The sequence below is a fragment of the Pseudorca crassidens genome, chromosome 9, assembly GCF_039906515.1.
Source record: "Pseudorca crassidens isolate mPseCra1 chromosome 9, mPseCra1.hap1, whole genome shotgun sequence".
NCBI lineage: Eukaryota > Metazoa > Chordata > Mammalia > Artiodactyla > Delphinidae > Pseudorca > Pseudorca crassidens.
Window position 1 is genome coordinate 49,519,041 of NC_090304.1, and position 24,187 is coordinate 49,543,227.

The following is a 24,187-nucleotide window of genomic DNA, read 5'->3' on the forward strand; positions in this document are numbered from 1 at the left end:
GCCTATATCCCCTGATCTAGCCTGAGTTCAACTCTAAGGATTCCAAGGCCTGAGTTTTCCCACGAAACAACATGCTGGGAGCTGGCTGTGGCATTGTCATCAGGACAGTGAAGATCCAAAGGCTGAATGGCCAGGCCTTTGAGGTTACACGTAAGGCCTCATGTAGAGAAATTTTTGTTTCATCAGAGGAAGCATCCTGCACTTAGTATGAGGAAGTCTGGGTTCTATGCTTGCCTCTGCCCCAATCTGTCATGAAATTCATTTCCCCCATCTGGGTCTCAGCTTCCTCAACTGTAAAATGCATTATCACAGAATTACTAAAAGATCAAATGCATAGTTGTAAATGAAAGTGCTTTGAGGTGTTTGGAGACATTTAGATGGGCATATCCCATAGGTAATAAAGAATGTAGATGTGGGATTTGAGGAAGAGGTAGGAGTTGGAGAAGTAGATGTGAGAATTGTCAGTTCCCTTCAGTGGGGCCCCGGGCTGAACCCCACAGTCCTAAGGGAATCTGTGATGGTTTACTTTATGTGTCACCTTGACTGGGCTAAGGGATGTCTGAATAGCTGGTAAAGCATTATTTCTGGGTGTGTCTGTGGAGTTGTCTTCATAAGAGATTAGTATTTGAATCGGTACACTAAGTAAAGAAGGTCATCTTCACTAATGCGACTGGACATCATCCAATCGTCCACATGCCACTAAGGGCCTGAACAGAACCAAAAAGCAGAGGTAGGGCAAATATGCTCTCTCAGCTTGAGCTGAGACATCCATCTTCCCCTGCCCTCTTACATCAGCTCCCCTGGCTCTCAATCTTCAGACTCAGACAAGGACTCACACCATCAGCTCCCCTGGTTCTCAGCCTTCAGACTCAGACTGAATTATACCACTGGCTTTCCTGGGGTCCCAGCTTGCAGACGGAAAGATTGTGGAGCTTCTTGGCCTCCATGATAGCATGAATCAATTCTCATAATACATCTCCTCGTATATGTATCTATATACATAACCTATTGGTTCTGTTTCTCTGGAGAACCCTGACAGATACAGAATCTATAAACTATTGTGTCAGAAAAAGAAGGGAAAATAGGGAATTTAAGAGTCTAGTCTATGCCTTATTAGTGATGTACCTCTTCCTATCATAATCTCAATCCTATTCTTCAATTCCCACCACCTTCCCAGCCTACCACAGTTCACAGAGACCTGCCCATTCCTTCTCCTCTGAACTAGGATTCCCTGACCAACCCACTCTTTGGACAGCTAAAAACATGTATTATCTCAAGGTCTGCCCTAGGATTCCCTGACCAACCCACTCTTTGGATAGCTTAAAACATGTATTATCTCAAGGTCGGCCCTGTGTGTTTTTCAGCTTCCATGGCAGTCACCTTCTGGTAATCTGTGAGTTACTCAGGACCAGGGCACAAGACTTACTTATCTCTGTAGCCTCATACTTAGCATAGAGGCTGGCCAGAGCAGGTACTCAGCAAAGGTGGAAAGGAGAGAAAAAGGGAAGAAGAAAGGGAGGTTTTAGCAGGAAAGGGGAGATACAATATAAAGTGCACGTGGAAGGCAAATAAATACCAGCTCCTGGGATCAGAAAAAATATGGCAAGCTGTCCTCACAACCCCGACTGGAGCTCAGCTCTCAGAATCCACCTCACACCAGGGAACACAGCCACAGAGAAACCATGGAGGTTTCATGAGAGCAGAGGTGGCTGGCTAGGTGAACAGAGCGAACCCAGGGAAGCTGGTTAGGACCTGGGGAGCCAGAGGGTGGCAGAATTCCCAGCCTGAGTGCTGCAAACAGATTTTAGCAAAATTAGGTCAACTGTTAACACAATCAGGCCCGAGGCAAGGGAGGAGGGTGTAAACAAATGAGATGCTTACATGTGAACACAGTCAGGGGTGATGGTGAGAATTTTCAGGGTGCCAGTTAGCAATGAGAATGTGAGCCTCCAATAATTATCACTTTCTGGAATCCCCTCTCCCAGTCTATTCTCTCCACCGTTCTACTGCCCACACTAATGTATGTGCTAGGAGTTTCTCTTGTCATTTACACAGCCTTCTGTGCTGAGGTATCTGTTTAACCTGTAAGAACTATTTCTGGGCCCTCCTCCCTTCTGGTTGTAGCCAAAAACTGCCTTAGCTGCCTCACCTATGCACAGACACTACATAGGGAGCGGTTCTCCCCACAACTAAGCTGGGCCAGACTCTTCTCCCACCTCCCCCAGCTTCCTTCTGTGTAACTTCTAGCATTCATCTCCTGGCACTTCTTCCTTGCTGGGCCTTACACTGAGTGCTGATGACAGATGAACAAAGCTGTGTCTACCCTCAAGGAGTTTCCAGTTTAAAGAGTAACAGACAGGAAAACCGATTGTTATACAGAAAGCAGGTACAATTACTTTGTTGTGCACCTGAAACTAACACGATATTGTAAATCAACTATACTTCAAAAAAAAAAAAAGGCAAATCTGAAATAACAAACACACAAAAAAGCAGGTACAAAGGGCTGTGAATCCCCAGAGGAAAGTAAGAGGGAAGGGTTGAGCATGCCCGGGAAGAGGCTGGAAAGGCATCCTAGAGAAGGCTTGAAGGGTAAGTTGGAACATAACAAAAAGGAGAAAGAGGGTAAGAACAGCTGACAGAGACCAGAGCAAGCTGTGCCAGAGAGGCAGCTACTCCTGCTTCCTGAGGACTTTTCCCTATTACCTGAGCCACTGAGGAAGGAAGACAAGGTGCAGTCTCGTCTTTTCCTCTATCACAAAGGAAAATTCCCCAGCCCTCGCAATTACTGGGCAGGCCTCTCTCTGCACCCTTCTCTGCACCCTTCTCTTTGTGCTAAGAGCACAAAGGGCACATAAGCCCTTAGCCCGAGACCAACCACAGCAGGCATTACACTAAAAACAGTAGCTATCATTTACTTAGGGGAAACTGGGACACAGAGAACCTTAGGAATGTGCCCAAGGTCACAAAGCGAGTGAGTGAGTGATAGAGCCAGTTTGCTTGATTTCAAAGCTAAAACTCTTATATCTTGTTTCCTCTAACACAAGTAGAGGGTGGGATAATACAGTAGAAAAGAGCACTGAAATGTAAGTTAAAGACCTAGGTTTAGGGGGCTTCCCTGGTGGCGCAGTGGTTGAGAGTCCACCTGTCGATGCAGGGGACACGGGTTCGTGCCCTGGTCCGGGAAGATCCCACGTGCCGCGGAGCGGCTGGGCCCGTGAGCCATGGCCGCTGAGCCTGCGCGTCCGGAGCCTGTGCTCCGCAACGGGAGAGGCCACAACAGTGAGAGGCCCGCGTACCACAAAAAAAAAAAAAAAAAAAAAGACCTAGGTTTGAGGCATGGCTCTGCTATTGAAAAGCTGAACGACGTCTAAAAACTCACCTCATCTGGGCCTCAATTTCTCCCTCAGTGAATCATTTGCTGCCCTAATGAGACATCAACTTAGGCCCCAAACTGAACACTGTCCTTGGGCCTCTATGTCTCAGAGCACACCTGACACCTGACTAGCGGCACGGCCAGGAGAGCCCCAGGTGGGCCAGCCTGGAGCCAACTCTGCAGGTGGAAAAGACAGGAAAGCACCTGTGCTGCTCTGTGGCCACATGGGGAGGACTGAGCTGTCTGCCATTGTCAGGACTCTGGGCCGAGCCAGTGTGATCCCTCTTCCCCCTTCCCAAGCTCTGAGGCTGCTGTGAGTGGATGGATCCTGCTCGCTCAGCAGACACCCCCAGCTACAGTAAACAAAATTTTGATTTGCGATTTCTCAAACCTCAGACCCGTTAAGACTGGGAGAGGTAGCCATGACTGGAAACTGAAGTGGGCCCACGTGCTCTGGGGGTGTTTACTACAAGCCTGTGGTGAGGCCTGAGCGCTCACCCTGGATGTAGAACCCAGCAGAGCCAGCACAGGCCATCACTCTAAGTCCTACGTGAGTGCTGCACAGGGAAGAGCACTGACCTAGGGATTTCAGTCCATGCGCAAATGGGAAAACAGAGCTGAGAGGGACACAGATCAAGGGATTCTTTGCAGATACCCACCAGGCATGGCCCCGCCCTTGCAGAAGTCTCCTGGCAAAGAGCTTCCTAGTATCTTCCTCAGGTTCCAGCTGGCAATTTTCAAAATTTTTCTTTAAGAAGCATCAGCAGGAAAGTATAAAAACAATCTCTGCCATCAGGACAGCTGCTGGATTCCAAAATCTTAGCTCCCAGGAGTACACCAACTCTACCTGAGTCCTTGAATGAGAGAGCCAGTAAGAGCCTTAACGACCAAGCCCATTCTACAGATGAGGGAAGCTAAATCTAGGCAGGAGAACTAAATTGCCAAAGGTCACTTGATAAGGCAAGGGCCAAATACAGAAATCCCAAAAGTACAGGATACAGGATACAGGAGGAAAGAACAGACCTCCTCCTGTCTTTTACACAGAACCCTTATCAACCAAAGGGTTCTTGCCCAAAATCATGGAATGTACAGCTGAAAGGAATTATAAGGATCCTTTAGTTCAGCTGTTTCATGACGCAAATCAGCAAACACATACTGAGAAAAGTGACCTACACCAGGTCACACAGTGAGTGGCAATTCTGAAGAGACCAAGGTGCTTTCCTAAACTTTATAAGAAGTTCTCTAAATGGAAGTCCAGGAGTTATAAAAAATCAATTTGTGTATAATGATGATGATGATGATGATTATGATGGAGATATAATCCACATACCCTAAAGTTCACTCTTTTAAATTGTACAATTCAGTGCTTTTAGCGTATTCACAAGGCTGTGTAACCATCAGCACAATTAATGTTATAACCTTATCATTACCTCAAAAAGAAATCCCATACCCATTACCAGTCGCTTCCCATTTCCCACTCCCTCCAGCCCCTGCCAGCCACCAATCTGTATTTGGTCCCTATGGATTTATCTATTCTGAATATTTCATATAAATGGAATCATACAATATGTGTCCTTTTTTATGTCTGGCTTCTTTCACTCCCTCAGTTCTGTCACTTCTTTCACTTTTTTAGGCCACTTTTTTCCAGGTTCATCCATGTTGTAGCATGTATCAGAACTTCATTCTTTTTTATGGCTGAGTAATATTTCACTGTATTTATATACCACCACTATTTATCCATTCATCCATTGATGGATATATGGGTTGCTTCCACTTTTCAGCTATTGTGAATAATGCTGCTATGTATATATACTTGTTTCAGTACTGTTTTCAGTTCTTTGGGTACATTCCTAGGCATGGAATCGCTGAGTTACATGATAACTATGTTTAATTTTTTGAGGAACACTATTTTCTACAGTAGCTGAACCTTTTTACATTATCACTAGAAATGTACAAGGGTTCTGATTTCTCCACACCCCTGCCAACACTTACTTTCTGTTTTTTGTTTTCGCTTTTATTGTAGCTATTCCTAGTGGGTGTGAAGTATCTTCTTAGCTCTAGTACCCCTGCTCTGCCAATCTCAGAAATAGTTTTCTGCTGACCTCTGACCTCCCTTAGATTAGGTCATATGCAACCTATAGGCTATATGAAATGAGTCTAGGATAAGATACTCCTGTCCTGGTATCAGTCTAACCAGCTTCACCAAGGCTCCTCTTGCTGGCTCTGACCTCTGGGACTCAGTACCATGTATGTACTCAGGATTCTGGTGCCTATGCTCTCCAGCCCTAGCTGATTTTTCCATATACAATCCTTGCTGACTTTAACCTGCAGTTTCTAATGCACCCTTTCAGATATGGTAAATCCTATTTTGAATCAGAACATGTAACAGTTAATATGTCTCAGAAGACTAAGGAAGACTTTCAGGCTGGCGGAGACCTCCCCTAACTAAGGTGTGACAGAGGACAGCCTCTGCAAAGATAGCTTAGCTTTCACTGCTGGGTTTGATTCTTCTGGCAGAAGTGTTCTTGCTGGTGTATACAAAGAGAGGGGAATAGGCTGTTAACGGAGAGAGTTTAATAAAGCCACTTCCCATTTTTCAAGAGTCAGCTCAAGAGTGATCCTCTCCATAAAGCTTCTTGGTCTGCAATTGAAAACTCCTCCCTACTTTGTGCTCCCGCCTGAACTATGGAATGACTTACACGACAGTTATACCACCGTATTTGTTGACCATTTATTCAATTTGTTGACATGCCAATCTCCACTCAGAAGGAACTTCTTGAGAGTAGGGACCCTGTCATGCATAGTGGTACACAGTAGGTGCTCAATAAATGTTAGTGGATGAATGAAAGCCCATTGCTCAGTATGCAGGGTGGGTCTCATATAAAGAGTAGTGACTTCGCTGTGTCATTTATTCAAAACTTATAAATGAATCACAAGAAAAAAATGTGTCCTAGGACCAAAAACAGGGCAACAAAGGAGATGGAAATGGTCTTCTCCCATGTTGCTCTGTTTCACGTTTTCAAAAGATATAGACCTTCTGGAAAAGGCAAAACTATGGAGAAGTAAAAAATCAGTGATTGCCAGGGGTTGAGGAGGAGGGCAGGGTAAATAGGTGGAGCACAGAGGATCTTTAGGGCAGTGAAACCATTCTGTATGACACCACACAGATGGATACACATCATTATACATTTGTCGAAATCCACAGACTGCACAACACCAAGAGTGAACCTTAATGTAAACTACAGACTCTGGGTGATAATGCTGTGTCAGTGCAGGTTCAGCAGTTGTTACCACTGTGACATCACAGTGTAGCACTGTGGTGAGGATGCTGATAATGGGGGAGGCTGTGCATGCATGAGGGCAGGAGGTATATGGAAAATCTCTGTAGCTTCCACTCAATTCTGATGTAAACCTAAAGCTACTCTAAAAAATAAAGTCTAGGGACTTCCCTGGTGGTCTAGTGGTTAAGACTCTGCACTTCCACTGCATGGGGCACGGGTTCAATCCCTGGTCGGGGAACTAGGATACTGTGCAGTGTGGCTAAAAAAAAATTTTTTTAATTTTTTTAAATTAAAAAAATGAATATAGGGAATTCCCTCGTGGTCCAGTGGTTAGGACTCGGGCTTTCACTGCTGTGGGCCTGGGCTCGATCCCTGGTTGGGGAACTAAGATCCCACAAGCCGCATGGCCAAATAACTAACTAACTAAATAAATAAAGTCTATTAAAATTTTTTTAAACCACGGAAAGTACAGACCCATCCACCTCTATTGAGACATCAGCTTGGGCACTTGTCAAGCCAAATGCACGGACAGGGAAATGTTATACTGCCCATGACCCTGCCTGCCAGCTGCTTCTCTGGACTGGTTCTTGGTTCTATAGCATTCTGCTGCTGGCATCCTCAATTGATGCCAACAGCTCCCAAAGGGCAGGGAGTAGGCCCTAAGAGACTGTTTGGTCAAGACTAATTTTCTAAGAAATCTTGCTACTTCTGTGCTGAGTTCACTTAGAATAAAAAAAGGTTGGCAAGGTTGGCCCTTCCCACCTCGCAGATCTTCAGGAGTTGAAGCACCTAATACCCTCAACTAACCCTGGGTTGAAGAGACCAAACTTCCTTGGTCTGAGTGTGTCTCTATTGATTCAGTGAAAGCCTGCTTAATCCCGTTTGTCTGTCCAAGGACACAAAATGTCCAGCAATCAGTTCATACCCTCTGCATATCCACAGCTGAGAGCAGGAACAGCTAAATGGCACTCGGCCCCTTTTGGGTGACTTTTTATACCTGAGCATGCCATTCATATTTTAGCGTTTGTATCCCTGCTCAGGTTGTTTCCTCCACCTAGAATGCCCTCTCCTGCCACCTCCATGGAATAAAACCCTATCCATCTTTAAAGGCAGAGGTCACACGCCACCTCTTCTATAGGATGCCTTCTTTATCCCTCCCCTGGATCTCAGCAGCATTGTGTACCTCTCTAGAACATTCATTTTATCCATTTAGGGCAGACCCAGGACCTCAACCCAGCCACTCCAACTGCCTTCGGGTCCATGGCACATCAGCAGCCCTTCTTGCCACAGGACTCACAGAGAGGAGGCCCAAAGAGCACTGTGTCCAGGGCCTTCAGCTGCAGCTTCTGCCGATGGCTCCGGTCTGTCATCTTTAGCACAGTCCCTGTCATGGTGGTGTTGGTTACAGCGAGCCTGTTGGGACAAAGAGTAGGGGCTCAGTTCCCTGCCGGCAAAGCAGGAAGGATCCTGGTAGGACTACCCACCTCGCCCAGGAACACTTCCATGACTTCTAGCTCCTGGCGATTGCTCCCCTCTGCACTCTAGTACACAGAGTCTGTACCAGTGGATCTCAACAAGCAGTGAACAGGACACATAACATTCACCAAGAATTTGTTCACCCTTCTCCCCATGTCCACCATCTCCTGAATATCCTACTCTCAAAGGATTATCCATCTGTAACCATTCCCACACCCAACTGTAAATTTTCTGTTGTACTTCTCCTTCCAGGGATTATCCACTATATACCTGTCCCCATACTCCCACCATTTGCAAACACATTCACCTGTCCAGCCCAGGTCAAAATGTTATGCCACGTGACCCAGCGATTCTAGGGACCTCTGAATTATCCTAATCCTAACACATTGTCATTAAATATAAATCTGCTGACAACAAGCATTGCATTAGTCTTCTTATAATGCAATGCAACAAGCATTGCATTAGAACTTCTAAGAAATGAGAGATGAGCTAACATTTAATAAGCAGCTGTGTATATCTCATATTGTTCTGACACTTTAGATACAATACCTCACTTGGTCCTCACACTTTAAGAACCCAGTTCTATTATTAGCTCCATTTTACAGATAAGAAAAATGAGACTTAGAGGTAAGTAACTTCCCAAAGTCACGCAGCAAGTAAGTGGCAAAGGCAGGATACAACGCAAATCTGCTAGATCCGTCCCATTATACCACGCTGCCTAGGGATGGGCCTAGAAGCGCCCACACTCTACCCCACACCCTACTCTCTGAACGCTCCATGCTTCCTGCTGTCGCTAAGGTACCACAGCTTGTTTATCTCTACCCCTATGCCCAGCCTGGCTGGGTCTGGTCTTGGATCTAATCCTAGTCACAGAATGGCCAAGTGAGCGCACTGCCTGAGAACTAACTTCTTACCCTATGTTTTACAGTTTTAATCCAAGCCATAGCCGTTCTTCAAGATGGAATAGGCCAGGGATCCACAGGGCAATACTGCTATTTCCATGGGAAAGAAACCTAAATCCTGGAGCTTCATGGTCAATCATCTGTTTAATTGTCTGTCTTTTCCACTAAACGTGGAGTTCCTCAAGGCAAATGTGAGGTCTAATGCATTTCTTTGTCCTCAGGACCCAGGAGAGAGCATGGCACATGGTAAGTGCTTGGTAAAGTTTTGTTAAATAGAACTAAACTGAGTATTTCCAGGAAGCCTATTTTCAAACTACATGGGGCAAGAGGAAGGTGCAGTGAAAAAAGCAGGGCACTTAGAACCAGGCAGACCTGAGTTCAAATCCCAGCTCTGCCACTTACCAGCTCTGAAAAATCATAAAATATCTGAAGTTCAGTTTGCTTGCCCGAAAGTTGGGATAATAATTCCTTCCTCCCAAAATTGTGAGAATCAACTGAAATAATAGGTAGGAAAGTACCCTATAAAGGGATGTACAGACATTAAGATTATTACTCTCTCAGAGTAGGGAGAAGCTGTGAATAAGAGGCTGCAGGCAGCAGAGGAGGGACCAGCCAGCTCAGCTAGGCCTGGACAGCAGCGCCCGGTAGCCCTGTGGCTGGAGGCTGCGATGTGTGGGCATTCCAACAGCTTCCCCTTCCCCCTTCCCCTTTGCTGAAGCTCATAACCAGATGCACCTACATAATAAGATGACAGATTATACATAATCAGCACTTACCAGACAGTAAGCCCTTTGAGGGCAAGGGCAGGTTGTTGTCATCTTTATCCCCAGCACCCAGCACAAGTGCTTGGCCCAGAGCAGGTACCCAGTAAATACTGGGTGAATGAATAAGTGAATGGATTAATGACTGAATGACATATGGCGCTAGTTTGACATAACAAGAAGTCCAAGCAGTATTCCATCCCCTCCCCACACCCACCCCAAGTCCTAGTACATTGTGCCTGAAAGGGAGGCAGAGCTAGGGCATAACAGCTGTCGGAAGAGTCATTCCAGAGAGGAGACTGGGGCCAATGGTAGTCAGCCCCCACCTCTGCACCGGTTCTTTAGAGCAGATAAACTGCAGATGGATAGTTCCGGGAAGGTTAAAAGAGCCCCGAGTCCCCTGGGCAATGAAAGAGGCAACTGCTGGGGGGACAGCAAAAGAAAAAGAGAAAAAACACAGGCTTTGAAGTCTACCCAGATCTAGGTTCAAATCGCAGTTTTGCCTCTAACTAGCCATGTGACCTTGGAAAAGTTACTAGGCCAGGTTCATCATCTAGATACAATAATACCTACCTTACAGGATTGATGTCAGAATTAAATGAGATACTGTACATAAAGTGTTGAGTAGAGTGCCTGGCATACACTAAGCACTCAATAAATGGTAGCTATTAGTACTAGTCCCAGGATTGACAGAACTATTAAGTAAGAGAATAGATGTGGAGTGTCCATATGCTTTCTAGCAAGTGCACAGTAAATGTGAGAAGTCTACAGATCCTGCCCTGAAAGGGGTGAAACTTCAGTTAACAGGTGAGAGCAACGTGAGGGCAAGCCGACCCCAGCCCATTCCCTGCACCCCCAGTGAGAGAACCCAGTCCCTTCCTGACCTCGGCATGGCATGGCCACTGAGCTGCAGCTTCCGGAAGGTCTCCTCATACTGAGGCAGCTCCACATATGTGATCAGCCACTGCACCACCTCATCCACGGTCCAGTTGTATACTGCGGGAAGAGATAAGCAAAGCCATGACTCCAGAACGCAAGCACTGCTTGTTCTTACTGTCACAGTCTCCACGACCTTAACATTCAGCACATGTCTACGTGTTTAACAGATCTCTCTCCCATAAAATCCCAAGTATGAAAGGAATACATACAGTACTTTTTGTCTGACCTATAGGGGATGGACTTGTTCTTCCACTATTCAAGTATCTGGGATAAAATAATCCTTAATTATTACATAATATACTACATTATATATAGTATTATATTATATATTATTGCAATATAATAATAACAAATGATATTAATAGAAGCCATCATTTACATAGCACTTACTATATAACAGGTACTGTGCTAAGCACTTCACAGATATTAGCTCACTAATCTTTGCAACTACCATGTGAAGGATATGTTCCACTTCATCCCTATTTTACAGATGAAGAAACTGACACACAAAAAGGTTATGTAACTTTCCCAAAGTTATCCAGCCAGGAATTGGTAAAGCCAATTTTGGACTCAAGCCGTCTGGCGTCAATAGCCCTTGCCCTAGCCATTATGTCATAAATATAATACGTATATAACATTTTAAAATTTATATAAATAATATATATAAAGGATATATATATATGTGTGTATATATATATATATGGACACACACACATACACACATATGTATATCCTCCCTGACACTGCTGGAAAGCTTCATACTAAGGCAAATCTGAGCCGAGTGACGGATCCAGATGACATCACTTAAGCCCTGAATGAGATCACACCTGTAGACAGCCCTATTCATACATTTTTCAGTTTTGTGCAAAAAGTATTTTCCCATTTTACTTATATCAGATTAAAAAGATTTTCTGTCACAGCAGGAGCCAATTCTAACTGAAACAATTACTGAGTGATCATTCACAACATGGTAAATCATGTCATTACCATACACGGATCACTGTACCTAATCATTTCCTCAATAGTATAAGACTGTGATTTTTTTAAATGGACAACCATAAAAATAATCCTTGTAAAATAATTTTAATATTTCTGTGGTATTTAGCCACATATATAACAAATTTATTTCCATACTTTATCAAGAATCAACAATAAAAGAACAGAAGAGGACTTAACATGCAAGGAATATGTTCAAGCCAAGTAAAAGTCAAATGACATCATGATGTCTTATATAAATCAAAGTTTCATAGGAGCTTGAGTAGAGAAAAATGGTGGGAGGACTGAGTCACCATATAGCACCCAGTAATACAGCTATGCTGAACTTAAAGAGCCTTGGGTGGGAGCAACTGGGTTTCAGCAAAAACATGTCATTTTATTGGATTTGAAATTTGCTTTTATTTAATGTATCAGTGTGTTTTTGTTCATATTTGTACACAAATTTTATATAGCAACTTAAACCTCATTTTATGTTTCTACATATTTAAATACCATTAAATAAAGCCAGCTTTGCAGGCCCAAGATAAATGATTTCCCTTAAAAGGAATCTGTACATTTCTCAAGTTGAAAACTACCGCTGTGAGCAGCAAGAAGCCAAAAAAGTTTTGAAGCAGAATGAAATGGTGAGATTTATCACCCTCCTCTCTTAAGATACATATCTTTCCCCAAAACTGTCCTTCATCAGAATGCTTTCTAATTTCTCCTTAGTAGTCAGGAGACATTGAAGGCAGGGACCACATCCTATTCATTTTTGCTCACTCCTTTGTCACTAAAATAGTGCCTCTTATACAGTGGCATCAATAAGAATTTACTGAAAGAATAACTACCCTAAATGAGGAGTTCCAGAAATGTTCTGAATGTGGGCCTCCAGACAGCAGCCACAATCCTCCTAGACAAATATACAGCTCAGGTGGAGGTTAACTTCTGAAATGCTTGTCCAAAAATCAGCATTCCTCTGGTAGGCACACCTCAGATCTTAGGTTGTTTCTGTCACTCGCATATAAACTAGAGAAGTTGGAAGGCTGGGCTCTGACCCTTCATCCTTCTATCTCCCATAGGGGAGCCCAGCACACGGTACAAAGCAGACACTCAGAGAAACATTCCGAATGAAACAATAGAAGACAAAAATGCTCTAATCTCTCCATGTCCTCAAGAAGCTGCTGGAGCTCAGGAGGAAAGTTCTGAAGCCGAGAGACTTTGAAGGTAGATTAGACCATTTGCAGAGGCACAGGAAAGGTTCCGGGAGAGGAAATGAGGCAGGTCTAGTGCACTCAGATTGATTGCATCCTAGAAGACAAGATCCCGGAGGCTTAGGCGGTGAGTGCTTAGTCATTGCCTGGTTGAATATCTAATTTCCAGTCTAGAATACATTGGAGGGAAGAGAAAGATTAATTTCCAAAAGATATGCTCAAGTCCTAGGGCTTAGGATAGGAGGGATGACAGAACTGGGGTTAAAGAAGTGTTGAGGAAAGTAGAATAGACTGGCCTTTTATTCCTGAAAATGAATATATCTCCACATACATTATAAACGTGATCACTTGCTACGGTCCAGAGTGTTAGGTAATGAAGGCCTAGCAGAGTGGCACAAGATGTGAGGCAGACAGACAAGTGCTAGCCTGCAAAGTGCAGAGAACACATTCCTTCCACTACTGTCAAGGGAGCTTGGCCTCACCCAGCATGGCGTATGGAGTAGAAAGGCCACGTCACATATTGTTGCTTGAAAGGCTTGAGGCCAGCGGTGCCACAAGGGTCTTCTGTCTACGGGGAAGACGACCTGATACAAGCCTGAGCATAAACGCTTGGCATGCAGGAACTCCTCCACTTGTGCCCTACACTGCAGTGGAGACAGAAGTCACTCTAGACCAGGGTTTCTCAGTCTCTGCAGCACCGACCTTTTGGACAGGTTAATTCTTTGTTGTTGGGGGCTGTCCTATGCATTGTAGGATGTTTAACAATAGCCCTGGCACCTACCCACCAGATGCCAGTAGCATGCTGCCAGTCATAACAATCAAAAGTATCTCCAGATGCTGCCAAACGTTCTCTGGGGAGCAAAACTGCGCCCCACTGAGAACTACTGCTCTAAACACTACACTAAGTGAGGCAGAGGGTCTGTAAGGAGACCACTACACTCCAATAAGGATGGACTCTGAACATAGTAAGTCCCTACAGAACTAAGCTTTGCAGAAAAGGATGATGACTTCAGCATGTCAGGACAAACCTCAAGGCACTTGTTTTTTGGGTTTTGTGCTCCACATATTATTCTGTTACCTGGCAGATGCCCTACCTAGGTAAGGCTTGGCAGTATGGTGTTGCCCACTCAGAGTCACTGCAGTCTGAAAAAGTAAGCCAGGACGAGCTGCATCCTTGTCAGACAGCAACACTGTGTCCCAGCATGAAGATCTCACTCAACAGTCAAGGTGAGATATTAGGGCCCCTTGTTCCTAAGGTTCAAGTATCTAAAAGTTAAAAATCTTGTTCTGCTTTCTCATTCCAAAAGAGAAAATGGGAAGAATCCCTGAGCCGAAGTGAGGAAGAAGGTAACAGCAAGTACAGAGAGCTGTGGCTGACAGTAAAAGGAGACAGAATTTGACCAGGGGAGCTTAGTACAGATAGAGACTCCAAGTGACTCACACGACCAAACCCCAGGAGGACATGCAAGCAAAAGAGAGTTTTCTAAGGTCATGATTCTCTCATCCCCCTAAGCCTGTCCATTTTGCTCCTAGAGACATCAAAGACTACATCTCTGGGCAAAATGACAAACAGAACTACACAGAATCGGAGAAAGCCAACCTCTGGAGTTTTCCACAACAAATAGTCCTTTATAAAAGAAATGCACAAGGTGACTGACTATGTAGCCTCCAACCTTTCTAATGACATAATCTACATGTAAAAAAAAATTTGAGCACACATTGCCAATATAAGAATATCTGTTTATAAATTAGATATATGTACTAACATTAGGTATACTGTAAAACATACATAAAAATTAAATGAGATAAAAATAAATGCAATATAAATACAAGCTATTATATTCTCTTGGGGCACCCCAATTGATTGTCTTGTACAGTTGGAAACCATTGACCCAAACTTCACAGCTTTACCCTACATGTTGCCTCTGTTATAGCTTTTAGCTTCTCAGTCTTCTTCTAGAATCAGTATCTTGCACTATTTACTTATTTATCCTTGAACATTGCTCTCAAACTTCTAGGTCTTTGCTGTTTCTGGAAAAGCTCTCTTCCCTCTTCCTGGCCTGATAAACACCAACTAACCCTTAAAACCCAGCTCTACCTCTTCACTTATTGAAACTCTTTGGAGCCCATTTTAAAATCATGAGCAAAGACACAGAACTATAAAGTGTGGGGCCTGTTCAGAGAACTCTGACTCCCATCTGCCTGGAGTCCAAGGGTTATATATAGGGACAAGGAGGGTGAGGCACTGCTGAGGCCAAATGATAAAAGGCCTTGAAAGCAGTCGGTCCAAAACTCCAAATTCATTTATTCATTGGGGGGAAATTTTTATTGAGTACCTACTACTTGCCAGGCACTGCTCTAGAAGCTAGGAATATAACAGTGCACAAAAGTCACCGGTTCCTAGTGTTTATATTCTGGTGGAGAGAGACAAACTAAAACACTGTAACAAATAATTGTATGTTGGGTAGTGATAAATACAAGAAGAAAAATAAAGCAGGGTAAGAGGATAAAGAGTAGTGCTATATCAGACCAGATCAAGGAAGGCCTCTTTGACAAGATGACATTTGAGGAGAAAATAAAATGAAGTCATGAGCCATGTGCATACTTGGGGGAAGGGCATTCCAGGCAGATGGAACAGTAAGTACTACTCCTAGCACATGAGCTATAGTGATACCTCCAGGGATATGCCAGAACAGATCCTTGGCCTTGGCCAATCCTTTTTCTTGTCAGAGAAAGAATAAGCAGTAAGAAATGGGCTCCTGAATCAGTATGTCTTTCCCCTAATGGACTGGTGGTGCCTCCAAATAAAGCCCTCACTTTTGTAGTTTCAAACTCACATCCCAAAAGAACTATGTCTGGCAGAAAAGTCACCAGTACCTTCTTTGCCTCTCTTTCACACAGCTGTTAGTCAGTTAGTTGGTCACTTGGTCAGCCTTTGGTCAGTCTTTTGGTCAGCCAGTCAGATATAGCACAATGGTTAAGAATTTGGACTTTGGAACCAAGTGACTTGGATTGAATTCAAGATTTGCTACTTACTAGATATAAGATCATGGACAAGTTACCTAACCTTTCTGTGCCTCATTCTGTCACCTAATGGTGAGAATCAGAGTTCTCACATCATAAGAGTGTAGAAGATATGAGAAGTTCCTAGCATACAGTAAGTGCTAAACAAATATTATCCATTATTATCACCATTCATTCACTCCTTCATTCACTAAGCTTTCACTGGCTTCTACGCTAGTAGATCCTTGGTTGGTTACAGAGATCAATCTGGATGATCTCCATCATCCAGGGCTCTTTTCTAGAGAAGGAGACATATAGGAAATTAAATGAGTATAATACAGTGTGATAAGTGCTAGGTAAGAGGGATGTATGGGGTGATGTGAGGGCACAGAGAAAGGAGTGACTGATTGCCAGAGAGAGTCAGAAAATGCATCACAAAGCCTAGCTTTTTATCTGACTACTGTGGAGAGAGAGCATTCCAAGACGCCTACAGAATCTTACCACAGTGGCCCTCCCTAAAGACAGTTTGCAGCCTAGACCTGTGGTTTTTCTCTGAGTGGTTTCCCTCTGGCTCTCACTAGCAGTTTGTCATCTGAGCCTAGACTAAGGCAGATACTATGTTAGTTTTCTAACATGGTCCAATACCAAGCCCTAAACCATTACTGCAAAAAGAATCTGGCCCTTTCACTTAGGCCTCATGTGATAGGCCCACTAGGCTGCCTGGCAGAAACCAAGTCTTCAGAGCCCAAAAGGACACACTAGTGAACACCACCTATAAAGAAGCTACATGGCTAGCAGAGACCAGATTAGAGAAAGACTGACATCATGGCTGCAGAGTAGTAAGGGAACCTAGAGTTTGGAATGTTGAATGAGCCAAACAACTCATATAACATCACACAATGGCAGACCCAAGGACAAACTCCTGTCTTCCACATCCCTGCTCTGGGCCAGGTCCTGGGCTATGTGTTAAGATATGGAATCATATAAGATAATGCCCTCAAGCAGTCTGGTGGGGAAATAAAAAGGGAGGGGAACAGATAGTTGCAATTAGTGTGCTAAGTGCTGTGATGAGATAAATGTAAGAGGCTGTGGGAACACAGAAGGCATCTAACCTAGCCTGTGGTTTTCAGGGAAGATTTCCTAAAGAAGGGTATACTGAAATTGAGTCTTAATTATCAAGTAGGATTTAACCAGATCAACAAAGGAAGATAGAGGGAACACTATATGAGAAAGCATCAAAGGATGAAAGAGAATGGCATATCGTAATAACTGCAGATAAATCAGTGCAGGTACAGAGAAGGATGTGTGATAAACAGTGATAGAAAATATGAAAATAACTGGAGCACAGAAACGAGCCTGAGCCTGGTATGTTAAAGTAATCTGGCACAATGCCTGGTATGTAGAAGGTACTCAGTTAATTTTTTTGTTTTGTTTTTTGCAGGCATGTTTGCACAAATTGGAAGAGAGAAACAGTACCTACTGAGGCCAATACTACAGAGGTGAGTAAGGAATGACAGCATGAAAATATTAAGAAATTCTCAGAATATAAGAGAAGACAACCAGATTTTTACATATATGTACATATTGATCTTTTTTTCCTAATTGAGGTAATTCATTCTGAGATTACAAGTGGGTTAATGTCAATGCATCTGACTAACATCTCATAGATAAACATGAAAAAATCAGTGGCATTTTCTGTAACAATTAATCTTTTTTAATAAATTTATTTATTTTATTTTTGGCTGCATTGGGTCTTCGTTGCTGCGAGTGGGCTTTCTCTAGTTGTGGTGAGCAGGGGCTACTCTTCATTGCAGTGACTACTCTTCATTGTGTGGGCTTCTTATTTCGATGGCTTCTCTTGTCATGGAGCACGGGCTCCAGACACGTAGGCTTCAGCAGTTGCAGCACATGGGCTCGGCAGTTGTGGAACACGGGCTTAGTTGCTCTGCGGCATGTGGGATCTTCCCAGACCAGGGCTCGAACCCGTGTCCCCTGCACTGGCAGGCGGATTCTTGACCACTGCGCCACCAGAGAAGCCCTGTAATAATTAATTTTGTCAACAACTACTGAGCTTTCAATATTTTATTGAGTTCCAAATGAGACAGCAGTTGTGATTTAAATTAAAAGCTAGTTCTATACAAATTGTTACCTGACCAATAGAAAAATCAATATTTATCTTTTCAAAATAATATATGGTTACTATATATGATTATGCAGGAATTTACTTGTAAAATTTTTAGCAGTACCTTTATTTCTCCAGGTTCCATTTAGTAATATTTACTCCACACAGAAATTTGGTGTCTTAGCATGTTTGTTTCATTATTTAAAAAAGAAATGGGGAACCACTGAAAAGCAGAGACTTGGTCAGATATTTGTTTTAGAAAGATTTCTCTGGAACCAACTAAAGTACAAACTGCAGTACAGTTAGACTGGGCCAAGAAGAATAGTATGAAAACATTCAAGCAAAGCAAAAGATGATTAAACTAAGACTTCTGCTTCAGGCCAAGATGAAGTAACAGGGATGGAATTCACCCTGCCTCATGAAACAACCAAAAAAAAAAAAAAAAAAAGATAAAACATATGAAACAATGGTTTTCAAGACACTGGACATCAGCCTACAATGGACAGTGATCTTGAGAGCTGGTAAACAAATGAGGCAAATCATACAACTGCCCCAGCTTATGGCTGTGAGAAAATTTCCAGGCCACTGTGCAGAGAGTGAAACTAAGGTTGAGAGGGCAGAAATGGAAATACACTGTTGGGAGGTTCTTATACTATATGTGGCAAGAGGTACTATTATCTCTTGAAAATAGACTGTGATAAGTTAAAGATGTGTATTTTACCTCCTAAAACAACCACTAAAATGACAAACCAAAAAGTTAAGCCAACAAAGAAGATAAACTGGAATTATCAAAAATACTCATTAATCCAAAAGAGGGTAGAAAATAAGGAAGAGTGAACGAAGAACAGATGGGAAAAACAGGAAGTGAACAGCAAGATGATGGACTCAGATCTAACCATATTAATAAACACATTCAATGTAAATGGTTTAAACACCCCAATGAAAAGGCAGAGACTGTCTTATTGCAAAAAAAAAAAAAATCGGGCTCAACCATATGCTGTCTATAAGAAATGCACTTTAAATAGAAAAGCACAAATAGGTTAAAAATAGATGGAAAAAGATACACCAAACTAACAATTCTCAAAAGAAAGCTATATTAATATCAAAGTAGATTTCAAGGCAAAGTATATTACCAGGGATAAAGAAGGTCATTTCATAATAATAAAGAGGTCAGTTCATCAAGAAGACATAATAATCCTAGATCTGTATGCACCTAGTTAACAGACTTTCAAAATGAAGCAAAGACTCACAGAATTAATTGCAAGAAATAGGTAAATCCACAATTATAGCTGGAAATTAAAATACTCCTCTCTCATTAATTGATAGAACAAGTAGGCAGAAAATCAGCAAAGATACAGTAGACTTGAAAAACCATAAACCAACATGGCCAGACTGAATTTTACAGAACACTCTACCCAACAAATGCCAAGGGCACATGGAACATTTACCAAGATAGATCATGTTCAGGTACATTTTTTAAGAAGTCTTAGGGGCTTCCCTGGTGGCACAGTGGTTGAGAGTCCGCCTGCCGATGTGGGGGACACGGGTTCGTGCCCCGGTCCTAGAGGATCCCACATGCCGCGGAGCGGCTGGGCCCGTGAGCCATGGCCGCTGAGCCTGCGCGTCCGGAGCCTGGGCTCCGCAACGGGAGAGGCCCCAACAGTGAGAGGCCCGCGCACCGCAAAAAAAAAAAAAAAAGAAGCCTTAAAATATTTTAAAAATATTAAATATAAAGTATGTCCTCAGACCACAATGGATTTGAAATGCAAATCAATAACAGAAAAATCTCTAAAAAAATCCCCAATATTTGGAAACTAAATAACTTGCTTCTCAATAATTCATGAATCAAAGAAGATATCAAAAAGCAAACAAAGTATTTTAAGCTGAATGAAAATAAAAACAAAACACATCATCTAAGATAGTGAAGAGCCAATACTAAGATATAAGACAGATTTCAGAGGTATGCATTTCTAGGGCAAAAATAATCCCTCAAGTTGGAACACATTAAGGGATGCTAAGTTATTAGAGACTATATCAGGCCCCCCAAAAAGGTGAAAATAAGCATTTACCATCAGTTGCGTTTTCATTTTAGATATTTTCACTCTGTCTATGCTATGAATAAATCAGTTGGAAAAAAGCAAAAAACTACAACACACTAGAATTTGTGAAATGCTGCTAAAGCAGGACCTAGAGGAAATGTATAGCACTGAACGCCTATATTAGAAAAAAAAAGAAAGGTCTTGAATCAATATCCTTAGCTTCCACCTTAACGAACTAGAAAAAAAGAGCAAATTAAACCCTAAGTAATCAGAGGAAATAAAGTTCAAAGTAAAAGTCAATGAAATAAACAACAATAGAGAAAATCCTTGAAACCAAATACTGATTCTTTGAGAAGATCAATAAAATTAATAAAATCTAACAAGATCAGTAAAAAAAAGAGAGAAGACACAAATTACCAACATCAGGAATGATACATCATTACAGATTTAAGGCATATTATAAGAATAATAAGGGAATGTTATGAGCAAATGTATGCCAGTAAATTTGACAACTTAGTGTAATGGACAAATTCCTTGAAGACACAAACTACAAAAGCTCATAGGAAAAAAAAAAAAAAAAAACCCGTCCCACAAAGGAAAACACCAGGCTCAAACAGCTTTACTGGTGAATTCTCCCAAATATTCAAGGAAAAATATAACAATTCTGTATGAAGTCTTCTGAAAAAATTGAAGAGGAATACTTCCCAACGCATTCTATGAGGCCAGCGTTATCCTGATACCAAAAACAAAGATATTTCAAGAAAAGAAAATGACAAACCAATATCCTTCATTAACAAAGGTGCACAAGTTTGAAACAAAGTTTTAGCAAATAGGAAATACAGAAAACAAACTAGTGGTTACCAAATGGAAGAGGGAAGGGGAGGAAGGGGAAAATTAGGGATGTGGGATTAAGAGATACAAACTACTATGTATAAAATAGATAAGCAACAAGGATATATTGTATAGCTCAGGGAACCATGGCCATTACCTTGTAATAACTTTTAATGGAGTACAATCTGTAAAAAACACTAAATCACCATGCTGTACACCTGAAACTAATATAATACTGTAAATCAACTATACTTCCATTTAAACATTTTAATAGAAAAATTAAAAATAAAATTTTTAAAAAGTAAAATCCAACTATATATTAAGAAGATGACCAAGTGGGGTTTATCCCAAGAATGCAGTTAGTTTAACATGGAAAAATCAGTCAATATAATTTATCACATTAGCAAACAAAAATAGAAAAAACAGGCAATCATCTCAAAAGACACAGAAAACTCATTTGATAAAATCCAACATGCATTTCTGATCAAAGCTCTCAGAAAACTAGGAATAGAAGGTAGCTTCCTTGATGTAACAAAGGTCTTTTACAAAAACAAACAGACAAACAAACAAAAAAACCCACAGCGAATGTTATATTTAATGGCGAAAGACTGAATGCTTTCCCTTTAATATCAGAAACAAGACGAAGATGTCTGCTCTTACCGCTTCTCTTCAACACTGTACTGGTGATACTAACTAGGGCAATCAAATAAGAAAAATATTTTTTAAAGGCATTCAGGTTGGAAAAGAAAAAGTTAAACTTTCTTTACCAGCAGACATGATTGTCTAATTTGAAAATCTGATGGTATCCTACTGATAAGTGAGTTTAGCAATGTTGCAGAATACAAGATCAATATATAAAATCAATTATATTTCTATATAAAGAAACAATCAGGAATTAAATTTGTAATACCATTTAACAGTAAAATGTATGTTATGTATATTTTACCACAATTTAAAAAATACTATTTACAATAGGAACAAAACCTATGAAATGCTTAGAAACAAATATGACAAAATATATGAAAGACCTGTATCCTGAAAACTACAAAACATTGCTGAAAGTGTTATCTCCTGAATAAATGGAGAGATATACTTTGTACATAGGTCAGAAAACTAAATATTGTTAAGATGTCAGCTCTCTCAAACTAATCTATAGATCTGATGCAATCTCAGTCAAAATCCCAGTAGGGTTTTTTGTAGAAATTGACAAGCTGGTTCAAGGACAAACAGCCAAAACAACTTTGAAAAAGAAAAACAAAGTTGGAGGGCTAATACTGTCTGACTGAAAGAATTACTATAAGGCTATTGTAATCAAAATAGCATGGCATTGACATAAAGACAGACAAATAGATCAGTAGATCAGAATAGAGAGTTCATAAATAAACCCATGTTTATACGGACAACTGATTTTTGACAAAAGGTGCAAGGCAATGCAGTGGAGAAAGGATAGAATTTTCAACAAATGATTCTAGAACAATTGGGACATCCACAAGCACAAAAAAGAACTAAAATCCATACTTAACACCATATACAAAAATTAATACAAAACAGATCATAGGCCTAAATGTAAAACCTAAAGCTATAAAACTTCTAGAAGGAAAGGTAGGAGAAAATGTTTGTGTAAGCTTGGGTTAGGCAAAGATTCCTTATACGTGATACCAAAAGCATGAGCCATAAAAGAACAAATTGATAAACTGGACTTCAGAAAAATTAAAACTTTCTGTTCTTTAGAAGACACTGTAAAGAGGATGATAAGCCATAGACTGAGAGAAAATCTTTGCGAAGCATACGTCTCATAAAGGATTTATATCCAGAATATATACAGGACTCTAAAAACTCAACAATAAGAAAACAAACAACCCAAGTTTTAAAAAGACATAAGATTTGGACAGATAATCCACCAAAAAAGATATATGAATGGCAGTTAAAGCACATGAAAAGATGCCCAACATCATTAGTCATCAGCTAAATGCAAAATAAAACCACTATGTAATAACACTACACTATTAGAATAGCTAAAATTTAAAAGACCATACCAAGTGCTGGTAAGGATGTGCAAGCACTGAAAGTCATACACTGCTGCTGGGAATGTAAAATGATACAACTACTTTGAAGACGGTCCAACAGTTTTTTAAAAATATATACCTACCATGTGATCTAGCCATTCCATTACTAGATATTTACCTAAGAGAAAAGAAAATATGTGCCCATAGAAAGACTTGTACATGAATGTTCATAGAAGCTTCATTTGTAATAACCAAAAACTGGAAATAACTCAAATGTCTATCAGCAGGTGATGGATAAACAAACTGTGGTATATTTAGACAATGGACTACTACTCAGCAATAAAAATAAATAAAATATTTATATATGCAACAATATGAATAAATCTCAAAATAATTATGCTAAGTGAAAGAAGCCAATTTTTTAAGTGTATATTATATGATTCCATGTATATAAAATTCTATAAAATGCAAACACGCCTATAGCAGCTGAAAGATCAGTAGTTGTCTGAGAGGTAGGAGGGGAGAGATCACAAAAGGCTGTGAGAAAAACTGTAGGGGTGATGAATATATTCACTATCTTGATTGTGGTGATGGTTTCACCGTTGTATACATGTGTCAGAACTTTGAAAATTGTACATTTTAAATATTTATACCTTATTTTATTGTCAATTACAACTCAATAAATCTCTTTCAAAAGAGGAAGTTGAACTAAAACAGTATCATAGGAGATGCACATAAAATATATTAAAGAGGTAGAATCCTCAGGACTTGGGAACAGAAATAGGTAAGAGATGCTCAGTTTCCTTTATTAAATGTGGATACAAGTAAGACATTTTACCCTCAAATAGCTATGTAATATAAATAGAAAATGACTGTGATAAGTTCATTTTCTTCAGATAACAAAAAACAACCAGCGTTGATGTAATGATTTAACACATCATGGTAATTTTATATTTATACCTGAAAGAATGTAAGAGAAAGAAAAAGCCAGTTGTACCTTTTCCCCAAAAAATATAGCAACAAACAACTATGGTTGAGGAATTTAACTAAATGACTTGAAGATTCACTTAGCAAAGTAATTTTTAAATAGCTAAAAGAACAGAACAAATAGATATCTCGTCAGGTTTATATAAAAGCAAAAAGGGGATGCCAACTCTTTTATATTGATCTGACTTTTGAAATGGTTTATACAAAAGTCCAATGCCACCTGGCTCCCTGTGTTATGTCAACAGAGAGGCCAGTTCTGCTGAGTTTTCTCCCTAAAACCC

The 24,187-nt window shown here is 41.1% G+C and overlaps 1 protein-coding gene across 7 annotated transcripts in view; it reads right to left on the reverse strand.

Moving 5' to 3' along the window:
* STIM1 (stromal interaction molecule 1) overlaps window positions 1-24,187 on the reverse strand; it is a 195,027-nt gene that overhangs the window by 24,047 nt on the left and 146,793 nt on the right. For all 7 annotated transcript variants that reach the window (XM_067750122.1, XM_067750125.1, XM_067750126.1 and 4 more), the window contains 2 exons: window positions 10,678-10,789; window positions 7,952-8,067 (listed from right to left, as the gene is read on the reverse strand). In XM_067750122.1, the coding sequence (XP_067606223.1) occupies window positions 7,952-8,067; window positions 10,678-10,789 (228 nt within the window). The remainder of the gene's footprint in view (window positions 1-7,951; window positions 8,068-10,677; window positions 10,790-24,187) is intronic.